Below are 18,755 nucleotides of genomic sequence, written 5' to 3'. Positions count from 1 at the left end.
AACTAAAGGATGAGAATATATCTGTTTATATGTTACATGTTGTCTGTTATGTGTGTTGTCTGTTAATACGTATATGAGAATATGTATGTTTACATGTTGTCTGTTATGTGTGTTGTCTGTTCCTTCTGTCTCTGGCAGACTGCCTTTCTTAAGTGTGCATAGTTTAAACTGCAAGCTTGCTTCAAAATTTAAATCTAAGGAAGCCATGCTGGATCTTAGCAGTCCTAAATAAGACAAGATGAGAATGAAGTGTGCAAATGTTTACCCCACCTCTTGCTTTGCCCCAACTTTTGAGATTGTGAGTCTACAGTCTTATTTTGGAAGGTGATGATAACCTAATGTTTCTGCTGCAAAAGCCTAGTTGAGCACAACTGCTCGCTCAAGCTAAAATGCAGTGTATGTATTTCATTAAGCGTATGCCTATAAAAGTATGGTGTTCATTCTAAGAAAAAATATTTGAGTCCAGTTTTAACTTTGATTTGGTTGGACAGAAGAGTTATTGTAAGGCTCCTGATATCAGTCTCTATAAGACTTCATGGCCTCTTTTGTTAGAAAATGCCCCCCCTCCCCCTTGTTTCACTCTGCCTCTTTCAGTTGGTTTCTCCCTTCTTACTTCTGTGCTAGGTAAATTTACTCCCGAGTAAGCTTCCTTTAAAGGAAACTGCAAAGAGGGGAGGGGGCAACACTTGTGTATTCCCTTAAAAAAAAAAAAAATCAAATCTAGGGCTGCTTTACCTGTGCTTTATAAGAGATCCTCTCAGGAGTATAGATGTTTCCTTTCCCAGCTGTAAATCTGTACTTAAATGTGTATGCCTCTTTGGTAGTACAAATCTTGCTGTGAAATCTCGCTGTGAACCCTATATTTTGGAGGGTTGGACTAGATGACCCCAGGGTCCCTTTCAACTCTCCCAATTTGTGGCTGTGTGGAAGACCATGTGTCTGCAAGCATTGGAGGGTAATTCTTAAATTCTGGTGTGGTAATGGAGTTGAAATTCAGCCTAGCTTTGCTCTTTAGTTTTAAAAGGTGAGAGGTGAAGCCCAACTGGTAATACCAAGCATTTGAGTGATTACAGTGTTTATCATTTTGTCTACTATTTAAAAATCAGACTTAAAAGTCTACTCAAAGTTTAAGCACATACAAATGAATAATCAAGTAGAATTAGCCTTGACCATTCCTGTAAATAAAGGGCAGGAAATAATAATAATATTAATAATAATAATAATATTTTTTTTTGTCTGCAAATGGTAAGGCTGAAATGGCTGAGAAGTTAAAAAAATAAAAATAAAAATAAAATCCTATGAATTCTAACTCTGGCCATTTTTACTCATAAATAAGAGAGCGGTTGATTGTTCCGCGAATGGCCAGAGGGATATTAGCCCTTTCCTGTACATAAAGGAAGCAGTCTCAGTTTGCTTGGGCTGAAATTGCTAGCTTTGGTGAATACCTAAATTGCTGAGTTTCTCTTTTTTTGTTTAAAATCAAACCCTGTTTTCAAAATCTACTCCTTACCCTTCCTTTCCCTTATTCAAATGGTAATTTAGCCAAAGGATGGTAATTTAGCCAAAGGATGCAACATTTCAATAGTATAAAACGTTTGCTGAGACATGAACTCTGCACATGCACAGAGGCCAGATTAGCTAAAGAAGAGAGAGAGAGGAAGGGGGGAACTGTAAGGGGGAGAGGAGGTTTCTTCGACAACTACAGAGAGAAATTTATCCAAATGCAAAAAACTTTGAACCATTGAGGGAAATCACCCTAAATGTTTCTTTGCTCCAGAGGCTACGTAAGACAAAAGGCTTTTTTAAAAAAAACAAACAAACAAAAACTAGCCCATCAAAAGCCAAGAGCCTTCCAGGTTTCAAATCTTAACATGCCAAATTCTTTTCACAGGTAAATATCAAAGCATCCCCCCCCCAATGGGAATTTTAGGAACAGCATTTCCTGACAAGCTTCTCACATGAAATAATTTTCCCTTTTAACAGGATATGTGAACCCCGGTAACAAAGTGTTTGTCCCTTTTTCCTCCCACAGCAACTTTCTTTCTGTTCTGTGAAACAAGTCTGAATCCATGCTATATTAGTGACTTCCACAACCAAACATTGTTTGTGGAATGGTATTTGTTTACCTTTTGCCTGAGCATTTCTTATTCTGTCATTTTGGCTAGTGCAAGGTACCTGCACAACTTTAAATTGCCATTCATTTTCTTGGTATTAACTCATTTCCCAGTATTAACATTACAGTTGATGTTGTCACATCAAGAAACACTATTTTATTTTCATTTGCGATGTTAGAATGCCAAAACAGATTACTTCAGGTTACTTATTAATTGTGTGTTTTAGCATTTATTTATTTGGTTCCTCATAGGTCATTTTGTGTGTGTGTGTTTTACTTTGGGGACATGTTCATCACATGTTGAAAGTCAGTTTCATGAAGTTCTTTTATCAAATAGCACATGGTGAATTTAAAGTTTTTTCCCCATGGTTTTCCCATTTTTTTTTTCAGTCTAGTAGTAATCTGCGTGGTTTTGATAATATATTTAATAATAATTCTTTTCTAAATCTGATGTCTTTGTGTCAAGTTTGTTTTCATCTAACTGGTAATCTAATTTTTTGCTTTCTTTTGTATTTTTTAACCTTTGTATTTTTTACAGTTCTCTTTCTCTCCAAAGTGAAGGAAAGCAAATGAACTTGGCAGATAATAACAGTAGTTATAGGAAAATGTGATAATAATATTGGAATGAATGAAACGCTTAATTCGCTAAGATTTTTATTATTTGCAGCTTCCAACAGAAACCGAAGGACATCCTTTTTGCCTTTTGCCCCCTCCCTTTTCTAACTGTCTTTAAGCCCCAAAACCCTGCCCCTTACAGGATATCACCTATACAGATGTGCAATGATGAAAAGCAGCAACAACCCCTCAACTCAGTTCTTCCGTCATCACAAGACACCAGAGTTTTCAAGTGCCCACAGCTATCTCTTTCAAAGGATATAGACTGCCAGGGGAGTGGGCCTGACAAAGGGGGGCTATTTTCTGTGTAATTATTTTTATGTTTAATGTCTTATTGCTTGCACACCAATTCTCATGCATTTTATACTTTCTGATAGCTCACACTATTGTGTAGTCCAATGTTTAGATCAACTTGTAACCACATTTAATTGTTCCACCGCCAACTTTCCCTATCCATTTTAAAATGTGTTAAACCTCGTTTTGCCAAGGACAAGCTTCTGGATCCATAAAACACCAGGTACATGAAGGTGCGTATGCTTTGGTTTAGCAGGAATGATCCCTTATAGAGTTAAATTGACTTATTTGGACAACTGCCCTTGTTAAGAATGGTTTTCTTTTAACAGATTGGTTTGAAGAGTTGAGAACCATGGGGCAAGATAAATTCAAATTGGACTCAGTTTGAATTGGGCAAGTGTATCCAGGCTGCAATTAGCCTTTTGGTCCTTTAAGTGCAAGTGAGCAACCCCCATGCGTGCAAAACCACAGCCTATAATAGAATCCCATAGTTAAAGGCCAAGGCGAAGACCTCTCCCTCACGAGATGCCCAAACCTGTGCCAGCTATGGTGAATGCCAGGCGACATGGTTAAATGAAAGCCCTGAGGGGATTCAACAGACAGGATGTGTTGCTGTAGCACTATGTCAGTGTGAGACCACAGAAGAGCTACCTTGACACCTGAGAACACACAAATGGCGGGGGGGGGGAAGCCAACTGCATTTTTTCAGTCAATTAGACCTTCCTGCTAGGTGTAAAGCATAAAACACTATTGAGAATGCCACAACTAATTTAGCAACAAAATACAAGAGGTGTTCTTTATATAATACCCTATATGCAGCTACCTGCACTGCTATACTTGCAAATGACCGTAAGAGGCATGGCTTGCAAGTCCCTTTCAGGTTTGCATAAAGCCACACATCCCATTCACCGAGGTTTAGGGTGCGGAGAAAAGATTTGCAAGTTCTTACAGAACTTTAATGCAAATCTATCTCCGAATGGGGGACTGATACGGAACGGAAGGGGGGGGGGCTCCTTTCCCCCTTCCTTCTAGGAACATCCGAGGCCCCGCTTATTCCTATGGCCCCGCTTTAGCCAATCACAGACCTCCTGTTACAATGTATCCATTCTGTTTCTGCTTTTGCCCTATAGTACAGAATGGGTTTGAAATCATTGAAATCTTTAAAAATTGATATAAAATCAACCGTAACTCCAATTTCTTCGCTCTCAGTGTCATTCAACTCAGTTCCCCGTGGACTCCATAATGCTATCCCTACTTCCATAATCCCCGAAGCGGCAGGTCACGTACGCAGGAACTTCTTAATTTGCCAAACCTTCCCTCTAGGCAATATTAGGTGGCAGACGATGCATATCTCTGACCCATTGTCTTGCCACCACCGGTACTCAATAAATGTGTATCTATGTATATTTCCCGCTCCGCATATCCCCCCTCCCTCATCCGAAAATGCTAATTAATGTAATCCCACCTTTTCATAATGTATTCATGACGTGTAAAGTATATTCATGATGTAACTTGTGAAACCCAACCTTCCCATAATGTATTCGTGACGTTTCATGCACTGTATTCTGGGATATGGAGGGAAATTTCAAAAGTTCATGCCACCCCTTTCTCTGGGTTCAATCTCGCCTTGAACCTGTTGCGCAATAAACTTGGATCTTCTGCAGTTTGCTCCTGCGTCCGGCTGAGCTCATTTTCTTCCGCAGGGACCCACGGACTTAGTCCGATGAGCTGGGTGGCAGAGTAACCCCGCACCCAGATTTTTCCGTAACAGCAAACTGGTAAAGGTCAAGTCCTACTGGCAGACAAGATATGATATGGTTCCTTACCGACTTTTGCTTTCCTGATACCCCTTTTCAAGTTCGCTCTTTCTATACCATACGGTACCCGGTACCCAGTTCTAAAAGCAGAGTTTCTGGCCTTCAAGAATCTCCTAACCTCTCCCGTCATCCAGGGCTTCCTATTCGGATACAATTTAAAATACTTTTCCCTGGTGCATTTCCTGTGCCGAATCTAATATAATCCAGGACCGTTGATGTAGAAGTTTCTAGATCTTGATGGTCGAACATACTCCAATCGGTCTCCTGGAAACAGTCCTGCAACTGCTGAGAGGCTCCCTCAGGCCACAGAGTAACCATCCGTGTTTATAGCTGGCCTTCTTTCCTGAGGGGTGTGTACACTGGTGTCAGAAGCAGGGACACATGATCTGAACCACCGAGGTGCGCCTCATATTCCCGGCTGATGTTCGTATACACCTTGTCAAGAGTATTTTCTCCCCTTATTGCACACTCAATGTGCTGATGGGATTTTGGGAGTACTGCCCTCACATCTGTGAGTGAAGTCCCCCACGATAATCGCGCTGCCTAAGGGTATCTGCTCAATGTAGCATTGATGTTTTCATGCATACTACTCATGGCCCTGCAGGCATTTGCAGTTGGTGCTACATAAAAAAAACAGCAGATAGTGCAGGATAGTGCACACCCCGGAAATGATCTCTTTCAGCTTCTGCCTTCTGGAAGAAGGTACAGGGTTATAAAGACTAGGACTAGCCACCTGAGAAAAAGTTTCTATCCAAATGTGATTTGGGTTTTAGATGCAGTGTAAGGTAGTCTCTATGAGAGTATATTGTATTTAATTATGGGGTATCAGAGTTTTTAGGGGGCTGACCAGGTTAGGATAGCAGGCTTGTTCGTTTTTGAATGTCTGATGTACATTTTTTCAATTTCGTTGTTCTCTATGGGACAATGACAATAAAGATTATCGTATTGTATTGAGACTCATCTGGAAAGGGCCATATCATGTTCCTTTCCCCACTTGCCAGGAGTCTGAGCTCCATTTGGGGCTCCTCCTTCCGCACCCCAAGGTTCCCCCAAAGCCTTGGGGAAGGAAACTGAGGCAGGCTCTACTTGCTCCCCAGGGCCCTGCCGGAGATTCAGGGTGGGGGCCCTGTCTCTTCCTCTGGCCATGGCACCCGCAGGAAGCCTTGGAAGAAAGGCAGGAGACCCTCAGCAGAGAACAGCCAAGTCCGGTTCTTCTCCACAATGGCTTCCTCTTCTGAGAGCTCCCTCTCTTTCTTGTCTGGGCTGCACTGGGAGGACCCCAGTTCAGCCAGTTCCCTAGAGTCCCCCCACTGCCTCCTGAGACCCTTTTCCCCATGGCCTGCAGGTGGAGCCCTTCTGATTGCGCTGACTCTTGGGGTGACCAAGGATGCTGCTCCGGAGGTCAAACTCCCCTGAGGGGAGCCATGGCGTCTCTGGGAGCGGCTGGAGCCTCCGGAAAAAACAAAATGGCGTTCCCGCCTATTTTTGGAAAAGGGCGGGAAACGCCTTCTGGCCCTGCCGTCTCCCTGGGCTCCTAAACGGCCTGCCTGGGCCTGGGGGGAATCCAGCTGCCCCCAAACAATGAGGGGAAAGAGGAACAGGAAGAGAAGGAAGGAGAAATTAAGGATAAGCTGGGAGGGGGAGCAGCCATGAGGGAAACTCAGGGGGAAAACTCCCTCAGGAAAGGAGAGGAGGAGGCCTAGGGGAATCTGAAAGGGGATTGGCCAGCTGTCCACTGGAGAGGCTTCTGATTGGTTCAGCCCTGCTCTGGGGTGGGAAATGGGGTCTCCTGCCTCCATGTGGTTCTGGGAGCCCAGTAGAAACTGGTTTTCTGGCAGGAAACGCAGGGAAAGGATGGCAGGGGTCCCTCTTGCTTTGAACTGGGAAGAGTCCCAGAGGGAGGGGCCACTCCCCTGAGCAACATGCGCCCCCACACCTGCCCCCCCCCCCAGGATCGCAGGTTCGTTTCCTTCCTCGCCTGAGACGTTTCCTCCTCCGTCTCTTTTCCTGGGATGAAAAGCGGCTGCAGAAGCAGAAAAATCCACTTGAGGGCGGGGATTATTTTCGGGAGGGGAGGGGTCTCCCGGCTGGGAAGCCCCCCTCCACCCCCCCCCGCTGAGCTGGAGGGTGTTTTTTGGAGGGGTGTCTTGAGGGAGCCATTTCTGAGCTCAAGGCACCTCCCGCCACTAGGCAGCCCTTCGCCTCTTCTCCCTCCCAGCCTTTCCTTGGGATCCAGGAGCCTCTATGTTGGGGGAGGGCCAAGGGACCCCCCCGTCTCCCTTGCAGTTAGTCTGCTTGGATGTGGGCTCCTTGGGGCAGAGTCCTTGACCCAAAGGGAGAAAGAGGGAGGGAAGGGGGGCAGCCCCTAGAGCGCAGGCGCAGAAGCAGGAAAACTGAAGGCAGGGAGAGGGAGGGGCGCGCTAGGCTTTGTAAGGGTTAAATGGAGCAGAGCTGAATTCCTAGAGAGGACGGGAAGTGAAGGGGGAGGGGGCAAGGTCCTCCAGAGCAGAAGCCCGTCCCTTCCTGCTTTCTTCCCTCTCCTTTGCAAAAGCTTCCTTTGTGCCCCTCCTGGAATCCGGTGAGTCACCTCTCTCTTCGCCCTGAGGGTGCAATAGGGAGAAGGGGGTCCCAGGGGTGCAGGGAGGGGGCATGGGGGTCCCTGTTCAGATCATGCATGGTGGGGAGAGACCCCCAAGTCAGGGAGCAGAGGGTCCTCCCTTGTCCTCTGCCAAGCCAGGGAGGGGCTACCTCGCAGGAGGTCTGCTGCCCTATTCTTCCTTGGGATCCAGATGCTGCCTTCCTTTTGGGGGAGGGGACTTTGGGTCAAGAAGATAAACCCCCTTCAGATGGAGGGAAAAGTCACATTTGTGAACAGAGGCTGCAGCCAGACGGGAACATCTGCACATGGGGGGAGCACAGGGAGAAGAAAGCCCTTCTGCATCTGCAGCAGCACAACCGGACCACTTCCTCTGTCCCAGATGCAACAACACATGTCTCTCCCCCAGATCTCACTCCCAAAGACACACACTTCCATAGTCTCCTAAGACAGATGGATGCCAACCAACCAACATTCCCTCCCCTCCCCCTCCTGGTGCCCCTTGAAGTTGGCTTGAGAGAGAGGAGGTCTTTCCATCTGGAAAATGGGAATGCTTGCAAAGATTTACTTGAAAATGAGTGCCATATAGATAATAAAATTATTATTTTATGGAATTGCCCCACTTACACAAAGATTAATACCCATCATTTAAATACACAAGAAAATTGTTACAGAAAAGAACAGAGCAATGTGTAGACCAGGGGTCTGCAACCTTTAAGACAAAAAGAGCCACTTGGACCTGTTTCCAAAGGGAAAAAAAACTGGGAGCCGCAAAACTCGTCATTATAAAAATAATTTTTTGTCACTTTTTTATTATTTCTTTGTTTGAGCCCTCAGAATTACTCCTCCTCATAGAAATAAATGTTAAATTAACAAGTTACCTTTTGTGTGTGTGTGTGTTCTTCACTCCCCTTCAAAACAGTGACCAGCGTACATGCCCCCTTTCAATGCAGTGACCAGCGTACATGCCCTTTACAATGTAGCGGGCGGGTGGGAAGGTGACGTCGGGATGGCGCGTGACTAACGCATGCACCGCCCCCATGCGACATAACAGCCAGTACAGCGCCCGCCACAGTGGGGAGTTCGCTAGTATCCACCCCGGAGCCGCAGCAAAGGTGTAAAAGAGCCACATGCGGCTCCGGAGCCGCGGGTTGCAGACCCCTGGTGTAGACGATCATCTTTATGCTCCCTTTTTCTCTTAGGGTCCAGTGTGCTTTGAAGACGTAGCTGTTCCTTTCACAGAGGAGGACTGGGCTTTCCTGGATCCTGACAAGAGAGCTCTGCAGAAGGAATTCAAGGAGGAGAATCGTGGGATCGTGGCCTCTGGTAAGGCTCCCTGTTGGATCATAAGATCACTTTTGAAATTCCATACAGATCTCTGAAGGACAAACCTCCTCTATTTTGAGGGAGCCCAATAGCGCCACCTACAGCATCTGAGATGTTAACACATCCACAACTCTCCTGGAATGGAAAACTCTCAATAGGAGATGTATTTCCTGTTCTTTCTGGGAATATTTTTCCACCAGTCCTGCCTTTTCAAACCATGATGAGGCTGGTCTGAACTGCCCAGGCCTTCCTCAATGTAGGCTTCAGAGATCTTAGGGACGTGGAGGTACATCCTGTCAATTTTCTCTTTCCCTTTCTGCATCTCTCTGTTTTTGGTTGAGCAAAGAAATGACTGAGCTTGGAGCTGGAGCGGATTCCATGACTGAGCCAAATTAAATCCATCCCTGGAAAGAGCCTGGCTTTTTGAATGTCCAGTTCCCATAAATAAGTTAGCTAATACCAGCCAAAAAATGCAGTAACTCCCTTCCCTTCTTCCTCTGTCACAAGTATTTATTTTCATTGTTCAGTCATTTCAGGCTCAATTTCTTCCTCAGGCTAGGATTATTATTATTATTAATGATAATACTGCCATATGACAGCAGATTGTAGGTAGTGAATTGGAAAGGAAGAAGAAAGGAGACAACAAGATAATCCACACAATGGAGAACCTATATAAATATTCAGAGAGAACTTTAGTCAGAGCTCCCAGTACACTTCCCATCAAGGAAAGCTCTTCATTCAGAAGGAGAGCCTCACTTCACAAGAAAGAACTAACGGGGGGAAGAATTAGTGCTTGAAATGTGGAAAGCTTCCTTCGCAGCTCCACCCACAATTTCCATGAGATACTTCATACAGGGGAGTGTTTGGAAAAAGCTTCATACAGGTCAGAAACCATATCAGTGCTTGGAATGTAGAAAGAGCTTCATTCAGTTGGTGAATCTAATTTTCCATGAAATATTTCCTGCAGGGGACTGTTTAGAATGTGGAAAAAGCTTCACCTAGGAAACCAGTCTCAATTTCCATTAAATAAAACACAGTAGTGATAATCATAGAGAGCCAGTGTGGTGTAGTGGTTAAGAGCGGTAGACTCCTAATCTGGGGAACCGGGTTCGCGTCTCCGCTCCTTCACATGCAGCTGCTGGGTGACCTTGGGCTAGTCACACTTCTTTGAAGTCTCTCAGCCCCACTCACCTCACAGAGTGTTTGTTGTGGGGGAGGAAGGGAAAGGAGATTGTTAGCCGCTTTGAGACTCCTGAAGGGGAGTGAAAGGCGGGATATCAAATCCAAACTCTTCTTCTTCTTCATAGAATTTTAGAAAATGGTATAAGGCATATGGTATAACTAGTTTTAGGAAACTTCATGAAGAATTAAGGGGAATGATAGCATTGACCTGGAGTAGTAAGAAAATTTATGGTCTCTCCCCGAGTGCCAGGGACCCTCCTCCAAAAAGAGCTTTTTTTGTTGGAATTATTTCTTTTTTTCCAATTTTTGGCAATTAATGTTCTCACTGCCACTGTGGCGTAAAGAAATACTTCCTTATGTTTTTTTGGTATATCTGCATCCAATATTCCCAATAAAAAGGCTTTTTTAGGGCACAAAATTTTGTTCAAATGTTTTCTTTAGTTCTTCATAAACCGTATCCCAGAACCCCGTGATTTTATCACATAGCCACCACATATGCAGAAGTGTCCCCTCTACTTGGTTACACCTCCAACATAATTTTGATTTTCTTTTATACATTTTACATATCTTGGTTGGTGTTAAATACCATCTATAAAACATCTTTATCAAATTTTCTATTATTGCCTCACAAGCCGTAAAATTCCAACTCTCCTTCCATAATTTTTCCCATGATGTTAATTGAATAGGTTTACCTAAATCCATATCCCATTTGATCATTACTGCCTTTACCTGTTCATTCACATCCTCTCACTCCAATAAGGTTCCATACATTTTAGAAACTACTTTTTTGTTTTGTTTTGTTTTGTTTTGTAATAATTCTTTATCCAATACTGAAATTGCAAAACCCTTTTTCTTGTCAGCTTTGAAGACCTCATTTATTTGGTGATACTGGACCCACCCTGTTAGGTGGTGTTTATTTCCACCCTCAGTTTGGTCAGACTCATGCTTGTAGCTTCAAGAACACTGTCCCACCATCTCGTCCTCTGTCGCCCCTTCTCCTTGTGCCCTCCATCTTTCCCAACATCAGGGTCTTTTCCAGGGAGTCTTCTCTTCTCCTTAGGTGACTAAAGTATTGGAGCCTCAGCTTCAGGATCTGTCCTTCCAGTGAGTACTCAGGGCTGATTTCCTTCAGAATGGAGAAGTTTGATCTTCTTGCAGTCCATGGGACTCTCCAGAGTCTCCTCCAGCACCAGAATTCAAAAGCATCTATTCTTCGGCGATCAGCCTTCTTTATGGTCCAGCTCTCACTTCCATACATCACTACTGGGAAAACCATAGCTTTAACTATACGGACCTTTGTTGGCAAGGTGATGTCTCTGCTTTTTAAGATGCTGTCTAGGTTTGTCATTACTTTTCTCCCAAGAAGCAGGCGCCTTTTAATTTCGTGACTGCTGTCACCATCTGCAGTGATCAGGGAGCCCAAGAAAGTAAATTGTCTCACTGCCTCCATTTCTTCCCCTTCTATTTGCCAGGAGGTGATGGGCCCAGTGGCCATGATCTTCGTTTTTTTGATGTTGAGCTTCAGACCATATTTTGCGCTCTCCTCTTTCACCCTCATTAAAAGGTTCTTTAATTCCTCCTCACTTTCTGCCATCAAGGTTGTGATATTTCTTCCGGCAATCTTAATTCTAGTTTGGCATTCATCCCGCCCAGCCCTTCGCATGATGAATTCTGCATGTAAGTTAAATAAACAGGGAGACAATAAACAGCCTTGTCGTACTCCTTTCCCAATTTTAAACTAATCAATACTTGCATATCCAGTTCTAACTGTAGCTTCTTGTCCCACATAGAGATTTCTCAGGAGACAGATGGGATGATCAGGCACTCCCATCTCTTTAAGAACTTGCCATAGTTTGCTGTGGTCGACACAATCAAATGCTTTTACGAAGTCAATGAAGTAGAAGTAGATGTTTTTCTGGAACTCTCTAGCTTTCTCCATAATCCAGCGCATGTTTGCAATTTGGTCTCTGGTTCCTCTGCCCCTTCAAAATCCGGCTTGCACTTCTGGGAGTTTTCAGTCCACATACTGCTCAAGCCTGCCTTGTAGAATTTTAAGCATAACCTTGCTTGCGTGTGAAATGAGTGCAATTGTGCGGTAGTTGGAGCATTCTTTGGCAGTTTTCCAAACTTGCTGGCATATTTAGTGTAGCACCTTAACAGCATCATCTTTTAAAAGTTTAAATAGTTCAGCTGCAATACCATCACTTCCACTGGCCTTGTTATTTGCAGTGCTTTCTAAGGCCCATTTGACTTCACTCTCCAGGATGTCTGGCTCAAGGTCAGCAACCACACTACCTGGGTGTACGAGACATCCGTATCTTTCTGGTATAATTCCTCTGTGTATTCTTGCCACCTCTTCTTGATGTCTTCTGCTTCTGTTAGGTCCTTTCCACTTTTGTCCTTTATTATGGCAATCTTTGTATGATCTTTCATATCTCCTATTTTATTGAACAGGTCTCTGGTTTTTCCCATTCTATTGTTTTCCTCTATTTCTTTTCATTGCTCGTTTAAGAAGGCCTTCTTGTCTCTCCCTTGCTATTCTTTGGAAATCTGTATTCAATTTCTTGTAGGTCTGCCTTGGATTCATATCAAGATCATTCTATCATTTTTGAGATTGCATCCTAGTACAGCTTTTGCCACTCTTCTTGACTATGAGGGCCACTCCATTTCTTTTACGGGATTCTTGCCCACAGTAGTAGTTACGATGGTCATCTAAACTGATTTTGCCCATCCCTGTCCAATTTAGTTCACTGATGCCCAGGATGTCAATATTTTTTCTTGCCATCTCATTTTTGACCACATCCAGCTTACCTTTCAGCTTTGGCCCAGCCGCTTCATCAGCTCTGAATCTACTTGGGTGTAATCCTTGACGCCTCCCTTTCCATGGAGGCGCAAGTTACAGCAACAGCCAAGGTGACATTTTTCCACCTTCGCCGCATCAAGCAGTTGGTCCCTTACCTTTCCTGCCCCGACCTGACCACAGTGATCCATGCGATGGTCACCTCCAGGCTTGACTACTGTAATTCGCTCTACGCGGGTCTGCCTTTGAAGCTGTCCTAGAAACTCCAGCGGGTGCAGAATGCTGCAGTGAGGCTCCTCACGGGGTCTATGCCAAGGGAGCATATTCACCCTGTGCTTTTCAAGCTGCACTGGCTCCCGGTGGAGTACAGGGTCAGATTTAAGGTGCTGCTTTTGACCTTTAAAGCCCTTCACAGCCTAGGACCCTCGTACCTATGGGACCGCCTCTCCCGGTATGCCCCACGGAGAGCCTCAAGGTCCATAAATAGCAACACCCTAATGGTCCCGGGCCCTAAGGAAGTTAGATTAGCTTCAACCAGAGCCAGGGCCTTTTCAACTCTGGCTCCGACCTGGTTGCACGCTCTGCCTCATGAGACCAGGTCCTTGCAGGATCTGATTCCTTTCCGCAGGGCCTGTAAGACAGAGTTGATCCACCTGGCCTTTGTCTTAGAATCAGTTTGATTCCCTCCCCCTCTTTCTCTTTCCTTTCTCCTCCTATGAAGAGACTGCATCCTAATGTTTTAATGTTGTATCTGAATCTTTTAAATTGTATTTTAATCAACTTTTTATTATTCGTTGTTAGCCTCCCTGAGCCCGGTCTTGGCTGGGGAGGGGGGTATAAATAAAAATTTATTACTATTATTATTATATGTTAACGTCACAGGACGATATGGACGGTTGACCTGGTCAGGTTGTCTCCTGCATCGCTCCCCACAACTTCTGAGCGTTCCCTCCCAGGGGCCTCTGAGAAATCTGGTGAGTTCCAGGAGAGTGGAGATGGGGACATGGATGGATGGAGGGTGAAGAGGGAAAGCTCTTTGGCCAGAAATGAGATAAAGCAGGGATTTTGCTGTGGGTGGGGCCCCCAACATATTGGGAGGCTTCCCCTCCAGCCAGAAAATCCCTGCAGGGCCTCCGAGACTGCCTTTGCTTCTTCCTCTCTCCCAGGACCCTGCAGCTTCTTTTGGCTCCTTGACTCCTCAGGAAGGATGACAGACACAGATCCTTCAAAGCTAGTGAGGATGGAAGGGGAAAGATGGACGGTTGACCTGGTCAGGTTGTCTCCTGCATCCCTCCTCTCAACCACTGAGCGTTCCCTCCCAGGGACCTCCGAGAGATCTGGTGAGTTCCAGGAGAGTGGAGATGGGGACCTGGATGGATGGAGCCAGAGAGGTATAGGGGCTTACTCAGCTAGGGGGTGGGGGGAGGCAGGCAGGCAGATAGAGATGGAGAAGGGGAGCACCTTTTCGGGCTCCCCCACCTGCCTGCCTGCTCCTTTGTCATCTGCAGGCAATTTGAGCTAGGAATAGGTCACAGCTCCCCGGCCACCGCAGCTCTCAAAAGGTCTAAAACCAGTTCTGTGATCTGAATGCCCTGCCAATGTCAGACAACTCACTGATCCCGCTTTGCAATTTGAATGCAGATGGGGCCTCTATGTGTTGTCTTTTTCCTTTTGGAATAACTTTTTATTTTCTTTTAAAAACAAGGAACGTAGGACTAATAAATGATACAAATACGTAGACTAAGTCTTCGCATGCCATTTGCATATCAAAAATAGCAGAATAATTTTGCAGGATTATTTTTAACATACGGTTCATCATTTGTGGTCGGTGTATTAGTTCTGGGTTCATGAATGGGTTTGAACTGAGTTATAGTCACTTTTCCTCTTCTGTTGCTAATGAAACAATACAGAGTTGGTCTCCTCATGGACATGGGAGGGGGGTTCAAAGAGAAGAAAGCGATTTACGTATTAATTTAAATTTAGGCCAACCAGATTGAGGCAACAGCTGACGGGGAGTGTTCAGGTGAAGATGTTGCTGTTTGTTTCACAGACAAGGTGTGGACGTTCCATACATACCAGTATGTGATGAACTTCAACTCTTTGGCTGGAGACCAACAGCATCTGGGATTCTAACATCTCCCACCGTGAACCCAGAATGGAGGGATATCAATTGTTTCCTCTGTGAATGTTCTTCGTCTAGTCATGCCTTTTAAAACAGTGACCAGGATTCTCTGAACCACCCAGGCCTTCTTAAATGCCGGCTTCAGAGTTTTTAGGGAAGTTGATGTAAATTCTGTCAGGCTTGTTGTTTTTGCTTCTGTTTGCATTTGAGTGACCAAAGAGATGACTGACCTTGGAGATGGAGTGGATTCCAGGATTGAGCAAGATCCATTCCAGATAAAAGCCAAGCAATATGTCAGTAAATACCAGCCAACAAAGGCAGTGAAAACTATAGAAAGGCCCCACATCTAACTATTTTAGTTCTTCCTCTATCACAAGTATTCATTAACTTTGTTCAATGATCTGGAACTCCATTTCTTCTTGAGGCTCTAATTCGCTTCTCTCTTCATTGCAGATGGTGATGAACTGGAAGGGAAGAACAAGGGGGAGCACAACAGAATCCACATAGTGGAGAAGTCATATAAATATTCAGAGTGTGGAGAGAACATCCGTCAGAGCTCCCAGTCCACCTCCCGTCAAAGAAAGAGCTTCGTTCAGAGGGATAGCCTTACTTCACACGAAAGAGCACAGAGTAGGGAGAAACCCTATCAGTGCTTGGAATGTGGGAAGAGCTTTAATCAAAGCACACATCTCACTTCCCATCAAAGAATTCATACAGGGGAGAAACCCTATCACTGCTTGGTATGTGGAAAGAGCTTCACTAATAGCTCCCATCTCACTTGCCATCGCAGAATTCATACAGGGGAGAAACCCTATCAGTGCTTGGAATGTGGAATGAACTTCAGTCAAAGGGCCAAGCTCACTTTGCATCACAGAATTCATACTGGGGAGAAACCCTATCAGTGCTTGGAATGTGGAAAGAGCTTTAGTCAAAGTGCACATCTCACTTCCCATCGAAGAATTCATACTGGGGAGAAACCCTATCATTGCCTGGAATGTGGGAAGAGCTTCAGCCAGAGCCACAGGCTCACTTCCCATCAAAGAATTCATACAGGAGAAAAACCCTATCGGTGCTTTGAATGCGGGAAGAGCTTCGGGAAGGGGGACAAACTCACTTTGCATCAAAGAATTCATACAGGAGAAAAACCCTATCAGTGCTTCGAATGCGGGAAGAGCTTCAGGCGGAAAGACACTCTCATTTCCCATCAAAGAGTTCATAGAGGGCAGAAACCGTATCACTGCTTGGAATGTGGAAAGAGCTTCAGTCAGAAGGCGAATCTCACGTTCCATCAAAGAATTCATACAGGGGAGAAACCCTATCACTGCTTCGAATGTGGAAAGAGCTTCAGTCAGAAGGTGAATCTCACTTCCCATCAAAGAATCCATACAGGAGAGAAACCCTATCAGTGCTTGCAGTGTGGAAAGAGCTTCAGTCAGAGCCACAGTCTCACTTCACATCAAAGAATACATACAGGAGAGAAACCCTATCAGTGCTTTGAATGTGGAAAGAACTTCCGGAAGTGGACACAGCTCACTTTGCATCACAAAATTCATACAGGGGAGAAACCCTATCAGTGCTTGGAATGTGGAAAGAGCTTCACTAATAGCTCCGATCTCACTTGCCATCACAGAATTCATACAGGGGAGAAACCCTATCAGTGCTTGAAATGTGGAAAGAGCTTCAGAAGTAGCTCCCATCTCACTTGCCATCAAAGAATTCACACAGTGGGGAAACCAAAAAAGAGAAATAAAAGAAAAAATATTAAACAACCCTTACAAAATACAATTGTATAGAAAAGAGAAAGGGGGGGATATAAACTAAAAATACTGTTTATGACATTTGTATCATATATATCATATCATTCGTCAGCACATAGAAAGGCAGGCTCCCCCACTTCTCCCCTGTGTGACTCCCTCTTCCCCCGTATCCCAACCAGAGAGATCCTTCCTTCCCTGCGTTCCTTGCAGGTCCCTCAGACCTGCAACTGTCCTCTTCCTATGTGTGTCCTCCTAAATTCAAAATAAAGGAATCAATATAAAATATTAAAAATGCTAAAAAATAGATGATGATGATCATTTATTGATCATTTATTGGAACGGTTTGATAGAAAATTTAATATCCACCTGCACAAACACGGTGGAAGTCCCAGGTCTAATAGTTTGGGCACCAATCTATGTGGAAGAATAGTATTAACTGTAGAAAGTCTACAAATAACAATCTCACATAGTTCCCTTTCTTCTCCAAATGAGTCAGGACAGGATGTAAAGCAATTGCCACAGCATCCTCCGTGGATCTCTTTGCCTTGTATGCAAACTGGTAAGGGTCAAGTCCTACTGTCAGACAAGATATAATATGGTTCTTTACCCACTTTTGCTTTCCTGATACCCCTTTTCAAGTTCGCTCTTTGTATACCATACGGTATCCGGTCCCCAGTTCTACAAGCAGAGTTTCTGGCCTTCAAGAATCTCCTAACCTCTCCCATCATCCAGAGCTTCCTATTCGGATACAACTTAACATACCTTTCCCTGATGCATTTCCTGTGCCGAATCTAATATAATCCAGGACTGTTGATGTAGAAGTTTCTAGATCTTGATGGTCGAACATATTCCAATCGTTCTCCTGGAAACAGTCCTGCAACTGCTGAGAGGCTCCCTTTGGCCACAGAGTAACCATCCGTGTTTATAGCTGGCCTTGTTTCCTGAGGGGTGTGTACACTGGTGTCAGAAGCAGGGACACATGATCTGAACCACCGAGGTGCGCCTCATAGACTTTATCTCCCTGGCAGTATCCCAACAGCAGGTTATGGGCCCTGATTCACAGCGCTTACAGGAGAGTAAGACTGTGACAGACTGCGTTGAAAAGTATGTGGATGAAAAGCGAAAGCAAGGCTTTTCTGTTTGCCGCGGAAAGAGCTCTGTTTCTCATGGAAACCAAGGTCATCGCCTTTGCAGAGGCTGGAAGGGCAAAGGTAAACAGAGGCAGATGCCTGCAGATGGCCAGAAGCAGAAGGGGGGGGTGAAGAGCCCACACCAGTGGAAAACAAGGTTTTGTTTCCTGGCACAGCTTCACCAAAGGCTAAAGGCAAGTCTGATGGCCAGGAGCAGGGGGGCAAGCTGCAAAAGCCCATGCCAGTGGAAAACAAGGATTTGTTTGCTGGCACAGCTTCACCAAAGGCTAAAGGCACGTCTGATGGCCAGGAGCAGGGGGGGAAGCTGCAAAAGCCCATGCTGGTGGAAAACAAGGTTTTGCTTGCCAGAAAGACTGCTCCGACGGCCAAAGCCAGGTTTGTTGTTGATTCTGGTGCCATTGCCATGTCGCGAAAGACCGCCACCTATTTATCTCCTTCAAACCTCAAGAAGGTGAGATCCACCTGGCTGATGGAAAGACGTTGCAAATCACAGGAGAAGGGACTGTGAGACTGGCAAGTCTGTGCACAACCATCAAAGATGTACTTTATGTTCCAGGCGCTGCAGGCAACTTGCTCAGTGTCCCACAGCTTACTGGGCGTGGTTTTGAGATTTCCTTCAAGAGGAGCGTTTGTGTCATCAGAAAAGGCAAAGAGGACATTTTGCATGCAAAGTTTATGGATGGATTGTTCTGTACAATTTATGATGACAAAGGTGCTGTTGTGTCTAATGTTGATTCTTGTTGTGTTGCACAAACTAACAAAGGTTCTTCATGCAGGATGCATTCATGATGCACACAGAAGGTTTTGTCACCTCTCTTGGAAGGCACTGGCCAAGATGCCAGTGATGGTTGAGGGTTTGACCATCAAACCCTGTAAGTTTCACATGAAATGTGTATCTTGTGCAGAGAACAAGGTGAAGGTTGCTCCAAAAGGCAAGGAGTCTAGCAGGCAGGCTTCCAAACCCTACCAGCTAGTGCATGCA

The 18,755-nt window shown here is 44.9% G+C and overlaps 1 protein-coding gene across 1 annotated transcript in view; it reads left to right on the top strand.

Annotated features, from left to right (window-relative positions):
* Positions 1-13,618: 13,618 nt before the first annotated feature.
* LOC310702562 (uncharacterized protein) overlaps positions 13,619-18,755 on the top strand; it is a 28,450-nt gene continuing 23,313 nt past the window's right edge. The window contains exons 1-2 of the mRNA XM_083494323.1: positions 13,619-13,717; positions 13,910-14,083. Of these exons, the coding sequence (XP_083350449.1) occupies positions 13,951-14,083 (133 nt within the window). The 5' untranslated portion in view covers positions 13,619-13,717; positions 13,910-13,950. The remainder of the gene's footprint in view (positions 13,718-13,909; positions 14,084-18,755) is intronic.

Source organism: Podarcis liolepis (assembly GCF_965112155.1).
Source record: "Podarcis liolepis genome assembly, chromosome: 3".
Taxonomy (NCBI): domain Eukaryota; kingdom Metazoa; phylum Chordata; class Lepidosauria; order Squamata; family Lacertidae; genus Podarcis; species Podarcis liolepis.
The sequence above is the reverse complement of the archived record's forward strand: the minus strand, read 5'-3'. Positions and strand labels throughout refer to the sequence as shown.